This window comes from Solenopsis invicta, chromosome 10 (genome assembly GCF_016802725.1).
Source record: "Solenopsis invicta isolate M01_SB chromosome 10, UNIL_Sinv_3.0, whole genome shotgun sequence".
Taxonomy (NCBI): Eukaryota; Metazoa; Arthropoda; class Insecta; order Hymenoptera; family Formicidae; genus Solenopsis; species Solenopsis invicta.
Window position 1 is genome coordinate 13,711,914 of NC_052673.1, and position 7,245 is coordinate 13,719,158.

Consider the following 7,245-nt stretch of genomic DNA (forward strand, 5'->3'; position numbering starts at 1 on the left):
TAAATAAGTGAATGCGCATGATATAGTACTAATATATTTTTAATATTAATCGAGAAAATATAATATTTAATTCTATTTACAATAATTTTATATATTTTTTTATTTTTTTCAAGAAATGTACTTATAATTTGCTAGATGTGACAATATAAAATTGAGCATTGAGAGATTAATGAGACGTCTAAGAATTACTTTATTATTATTATCATGAAATTAAATGTAAGCATAGCTTATTTTCATTATTTCATAAAATCTAATAAAATATTTTTCCTCCTTCATCTAAAAATCTATTATCAAGTTTGCGACACAATGTGCTGTAATAATTAAAGCAAGCGAATTAATTATTCCTTTTATAATAAATACGTAAAAATCTCTCTTCTCTTATCTCATACAAATCAAGATAAATTTAAATAATAAAATTTAAGTCAACAATTTTGATAAAAATTTGCAGAAATAAATTAATATCTTTTGATATGGCAAAATATATTAATTATTAACGATTTAGGAACATGTTTGTCGTCATTTACATTTTATCGACGCAGATGATAACAAACGTTTATTTGACATTCATTGCCATTTACGCTTAAATTTCTAAATAATATTAACATGTCATAATAATTCTCTTTTTCAGTACATAACAATAAAACAAAAATTACATTTTTTTTTACATTTTTTATAAATGTAATAATTACATAATGTATCACACATGTATTGTATAGGAATGCATTATAATAGGAAATACGTATTTTAATAATTAACTTTTAATAGTGTTATTCTTTAACTATAATGTCACTTTATTTACTGATTAAGTTATTAAAATAAGCAATTTTTTTAAATTTTATTGTTATACAATTACAATTTTTGAAAAAAAAAAAAAAATTAAATTGAAAATTAAACGTATACACAATTTCCAGATGTTAAAAGATTAAAATAATTTATTTGTTTTTATCTATAAATTAATTTTATTTATAAATTAATCCTATCTATAAATTATTCTTATCTATTAAAATTATTTTTTTTTATCTACCTTTGTCTTTGCGTCGATGTTTTCCTATAACTTCTTATGTTAAATAATCCATATCACAGATAGATTCATTTAATAGCTATACGTGGATACTTTTCAGCTGCGAGGCCAAATTTATTACCAATTATTATCAGTAAACAATATCCATATTCGTATATTTCCGTTGCGACTCAGATATGAAACGAGAAAACATGCTCGACTTACTAATTTTCTAATTCTTAGCAATCACATAGTTTTGACAAATTTATAATAATGAACGTGACACAACATTGCTAATAAAAAATAATTAATTCCAATTGGTTACAATATTTTTTAAGTTTAATATTTTTTAATTAGAGAAGAAATATTTTAGTATTTAGAAAAATGACAAGAAATCATTAAGGCTTATACTTATTACTCTGATTAAATATTAACAATTTGTTCTTTATAGATAATATAGGTACTATTTATATCTTACAATTTTTAATCTACTAGTAACACATATAAGGACATAGTTTTACTACGAGAGACAAATTCTCGTCACCGAATATGTATTGCAATTATGGACACGACACATATATCAATAATGGTAAAATGTGAGGTTTTGTCTAAATTTAATTTTGTTTAAATAGTATTTAATTTTTGTTTTATTTTATTTGAAAAAAGAAAACTATTTTTCTAAGAATATAGTTATGTATACTCTATAAGATCGTGAAATATTTCAAGCAAAGTCAAATAATTTGCATTTTAACTTGAGCATTTTCTTCGATTACACGACGAGCGTTTATATTTGACTCAAGAATAATACGCGTTACATCAAAAGACATTGAATGATGCTGCATAAAACAATGAAAAAAATAAAGAAACATAGAAACAGGTGGAAGCCCTAGAACAGCCTATATCGCGATAAAAATGTGACTAGGTAGCCTCGCAGCCGCGCGTGCGACAATGAACAAATACGCGACACGAGTCACATTACTTGCCAGACTCCAGAATCGGTTTGCTTGCCAACGGTCAAGCAAGCACCAAAGCTTGCTTGGCAAGACACTCCGATTCGAGAGCACCTCTGTGAGGACATGTGCGTTCAATCGTGCTTGCACCAGTGATCAGAACGAACAATCGAATCGGACAAATCTCGTTATAGAAAACGAGAAGATTTAATTTGTTATTAATTGCATAGTTGAATTATAATCATCTAATCTATTGCAAATTTCAAGCTAAATTTACAATAACATTTATTATTGATTCAAATAACTCCTTTTAGCTTTTTCTTTTGGTTTGTATTTAAAAGTATAATTTCATTGCGGTATTTTGGCTTGTCTTCCGAGAAAAACTAAGACATGCTATTTTGATAAAATTTTTATATCACAAATAATATAATATATTTGATTTATATTTGATTCAATGGATAACATACGCTTAAAAGATAGAAAAATAATGATACATAAGATTTTTATTGCTCTACATGTTTTCGATTTTTTTTTTATATTCTGAAGATTCTAGTTTTGAACATCGAAGCCAACTCGATCATTTGTTCCAATTAATGGTTGTGTTGTTGATTCGCTAGAATTCTTATGAAGGACATGATTAGGCACTATTGCGATCAAATTAATTGGTATTATACAATGTGTAACGTTCTACAAAACGAGGGGAGGCTGTTAAAACTATAGAATTAAAGCAGAATAAGAACGGTCGACAGAATCAGCAGGAGTACGGAATTGGAACGCGAGGTCGGGGGTACACGATTGCATTTATCCTTCTCACAGAAGCACATGTGACCAGTGTGGCTACTTTCCATCATACACACGTGACCCACCATGAATAAGTCTATTTGTAGTTCCGAGATGCAGGTTCTCCTCACGTTCTCGTCTGCTGCAAGTAAAAAAGAACAATGAGCAGCAAGTAAACTTTTGCAGACTATAAACATCTAATTTATATTTATTAATTTTTCTTTACAGTTATAGGGTAACTCTCTTAGTTACTGACATTTTAAGCACATAATGGTAGTCTATGTGCTTATTTTTGTAGATTCTTAAGAATATAATAAACATTCGTTTTCATTATTGTTCAAGTATAAACTTTAATATACATATAACAAAAGTAACAAGTTCGAAAACTGATTAATTATTTAAATGTAATGAAAGAAATTAAAATACAAGTTAATATAATAAATATAAATTGGATCTTCTACCAGTTCTGCCATAGCTAATATATTAAATACTACGCTCCGATTATTGTCTCGCGTACAATAATATTATTTCCCTATTTATTATCACACATTTATGCTTATATAATAATTTTATTTACGACACTATTTGATAAACTACATTGATTAGTTTAACATTAAAACGTTTGTAATACATAACGCTCTTATTTTATTACTAATACTACAACTGAAAAATGTGATAGTAAATTGGGACACTTGCAGTAATTGGAACAATTATATTATGATCTCTAATATGAATAATATGAATAGTACGAAACGTATTATTATAAACCGCGTGAAATTCATCTTTTTTCATCTTTTAAGTTCAATCAGTTATAGTACTTGATTTATGAAAAATTAATACATATTGTAATTCTCTCTAGAAAGAGCGAATTTCTTATAATAGATACATGCTTACGTTGTTTAAACTTGCTGACCAGTTTTACGCAGTATCCATCACATTTCATCACCGGTGGCTGATCCGTGGGTAGTGCCGTATAGTTGAATGGATCACTGCATCTGTGATCCGTCCATGAATTGCAATTATAACATTCAATCAAACCTGTGGAATAGATGATTTGGTAAAAGTGCACATTAGAGGAGCAGCCTCTGACGACCTTGACATTGACATATGTTATCAATGGGAAGATACTGAGTAACATACAAAAGGTTTTGAGTAATGCTTACTTATTAAAAAAATATTATCAGAGAAAGAAAAAATAATTTTTCTTACTTATTTCAGAAAATATTTATTTTACGAAAAAATGTGTCAAACAAAAAATGAAGCTAGTAATAAGCTCTATAAAAAAGGTCATATACATATTTTACCTAATTTTAATGCTTTAGTCGTTATTGTAGAAAAACTGTTTTTTTTTATTTTGTAATATTTTTTTAATAAGAAGTAAGCATTACTCAAAACCTTTTGTAAGTCACTCAGTACCTTTTCCTTGATAACATATGTCAAGATCAAGGTCGTCAGAGGCTGCTCCTCTAATGTGCACTTTTACCGATGATTTGTTTAAAGCCCATGTATCGTTTCTACCGCACGTGGTAAAGAATGCACGCAAAGTCGAAGAGTATATGATAATTCATCTGCGACAGCCACTTATTTTTAACAATGTTCAATTTGTTTATAGATTCCCGATCTTAATCCACATTTAGTGTTAAATGTGACTCTGAGATATTTTGTTAATTATAAATAATTAATAATAGTTAGTAATAATTAATTATACTGATAAGAGACCCAAAATTGAAACCGTATGAGGACACAAATGATTGAAAAGCTTAAACAGTCATATTTAAATCTTAGTGCTGATATTTCTTGTGCGATTTTATATATATGTATGTTCAATTTCACGAAACTGCGTGTTGAATAAATTTTTTTTAAAAAATAGTTATAAATTTTATAAGAATAAAACAATCACGTTATTAAATTAATAATCAATTTAATAATAATTAACAATTAATAATGAATTTAGAATATAGATTGTATTTGGGTGCAATACAATCAATACTCAATGAGTATTATGTAAACAGCAAATTGTTAATTAAGCAGTCACATTAAACGCTAAATGAACGATTAGATTTAACTATATAAGCTATGATTATAAAAGTGATCAATTAATAAAATGGAAATTGTTAATCCATATAAATTATTTAATCTGAAAATGTTTATACCTTATGATCATATAGTTTTCCGAATACATGTCTTTTGTGAAAGATTGTACGTATCGATGAGCGTACGCATGAATTTTAAAAATGGAATATTAAGCATTATTCGTTTTTCACGGCACAATAGAAAGGCACAAACTCTTTGTAACGTAATTATGCTTGGTAAAACTGGACAAGAGTAAGCTTAATTTTAATTAATAGCGATTTAAAAAGACTTTTTATGATTAATTGAGAAATAACTGTATGCTTTATCGAAATGTTTTTCATGCGATTTTCGTTCAGTTCGGAATGAAAGCAATTTCGAGCGGGTAACTCCCGATGGAAAATGCTTTTCTATCTTGAGGTGGATACTCTGACGAGTCTTGGTCGCGGACACATCGAGCTTCATCGAATCCCTAGCGAACGAGTCCGACGATACGATACGGACGTCAAGGACAGTGACTGGTTTAATCACTCACTCTCACGGCACTCCGCATGACAGACGTTGGCAACCGCGAGTACAATTGCCGCTGAAAACGAAAGATTCGTTACTGCTTAGGCTAGGCAATGTGCGTCAGCAATTTGCGCAGGTTGCTAGCAGTAACTTGGTGTAATCAGTGTTAACGCAAGCTATAGGATTAGCGCTATAATACAACGGCTACGATGGCTGTGACTACTATCGCTACAATCTTTATAGCGTAGCTCTAGCATAGGGACTGTTGATAGTGGTGCTGGATAATGATACTATCACTCGATTGATCAAAGAGGAATCGTGCGTCAGTCACGTCCAGATTTTTCGGTTCGTTGTATAACGCGGTTTGAAGAGTATCGCCATATGAGAAACTGAGACTCTTTTGGTGCTCCGATACGGGTGCAAACGAGAGCGCACGGAAGCGAGACAGCGAACACAGTATCGGCGCCGTGACGCCGCGACGCCGCGGCGGCGAGTGCAGCGGTGTCGTCTCCGCGGACTCCGAAAAACGTCCGCATCGCGAAAACGCACGGATTCTTCACCGCGAAAACCTGCGTGACGTTATTCCTCTCTGCGACGCGGAAGCCTATTTCAGTTCGACGATGCCTTCTTAAAATATAGAAGAGCCTTTTAAGATTAAATGGAAAGCTCATCGAGAGGACACGGACTCACCCACTATCAAGTGATTCGTCCACATGCTTTCAGCGGCAGGATCTTCTTACACTTTGTTTAGCTGTGTGTCATGTCGAGATTTTCTCAAACATCGAGTAGAGTCCGATTAGTACGAGCTGATTCTGTCGTATGTTTCAAGTCGTTTCTGAAATTACACATCGATCCTCAAATTAATTTTAAGACACTTTTTGAAAATATATTTAATTTAGCGTTGGAGTATTTTCTATAATAAATATGTTTAATTAATGTTGCTTTAAGTTATTTGTATGTAAAAGTAATCCTAAAATTATTGATTGTTTGTTTAACTTGAAAGTTTTACAGTTTAGTTTTATAGATTAAATTTACATTTTATATAATTATTATTTATGCGCAGAATAGACATAGATTTTATTTAATTTTACAAATAATAATTTAGTTAAAAGGGAATTAGCTAGTTATATAATGATTATAATATTGGATAAAACTTCACAAAAATCGAAATACGTCACTTGTATCCTTAAAACAGGCTACAAATTTAACGCATTCGTATCACAATTTGCACATATTTTTGTTGCACCGTTTAACGGAGTCTCAAGGGGTTGATTTTTTCGTAGCGTCTTGTTTTTGAACAATGATTAGAACACAAAGTTTACTTTTTTTATTATTGGTTATTGTTATTCCTCGCGTATTACGATCTCAGTTTCGATTAACCCTTTAATAAAATCCGGTACTGCTTTGCGCTTATACCTTCTTCAAGCTCAGACAGCTTAGCGCGTCTGTCAACGAGCCTGCATCACCGATGCATAGCGACGGTGTGACGAGGATACGACGGTATGCAGCACGATGCAGCTTGCGAAATGCCACGATGCGACTATGCGGTCGCGATTATGCTGTAAATGCAGTGTACAGTGCCGTGCAATAATTCGCAAAGTCATAGTAGATGATTTGACTTACCGACTCTGAGTCGATAACGATAAGGCGCACGCGCGCTTACTCGGAAGGAACATCAACAATGGTTATACTTGATATGAAGAACAACACATAAATACATAGTTTGTAACGGTAACGGCAACGAGTTACATTTTGTCAGTAATAGTAATGATTTGAATAGTTACTTATATTATTACGTTATTGAGATACTTTAAGTATATATTTATGCCACAAAGAGGTCGTCTCTTAATAATTCTATGCAATATTAACTTCTTCTAAAAATTAATTAACTTTTGCTGAAATTTGATAAGAAAAATTGACTTCTAATGAATGTCT

The 7,245-nt window shown here is 30.8% G+C and overlaps 1 protein-coding gene across 2 annotated transcripts; it reads right to left on the reverse strand.

Moving 5' to 3' along the window:
* Positions 1–261: 261 nt before the first annotated feature.
* On the reverse strand, positions 262–6,866 carry LOC105193204 (protein quiver). Of its 2 annotated transcripts, XM_011157567.3 has the most exons (5): positions 6,727–6,866; positions 6,001–6,145; positions 5,336–5,386; positions 3,625–3,768; positions 262–2,872 (listed from the first exon to the last, which is right to left on the reverse strand). In XM_011157567.3, exons 2-5 carry the CDS (start codon positions 6,023–6,025, stop codon positions 2,673–2,675), a joined length of 420 nt encoding a protein of 139 aa, XP_011155869.1. In that variant the 5' UTR covers positions 6,026–6,145; positions 6,727–6,866; the 3' UTR covers positions 262–2,672. The 2 variants fall into 2 exon arrangements, with proteins under 2 accessions (XP_011155869.1, XP_039310286.1); XM_039454352.1 differs by lacking the exons at positions 5,336–5,386; positions 6,001–6,145; positions 6,727–6,866 and having other exon boundaries at positions 3,625–3,887.
* Between the last annotated feature and the right edge of the window lie 379 nt (positions 6,867–7,245).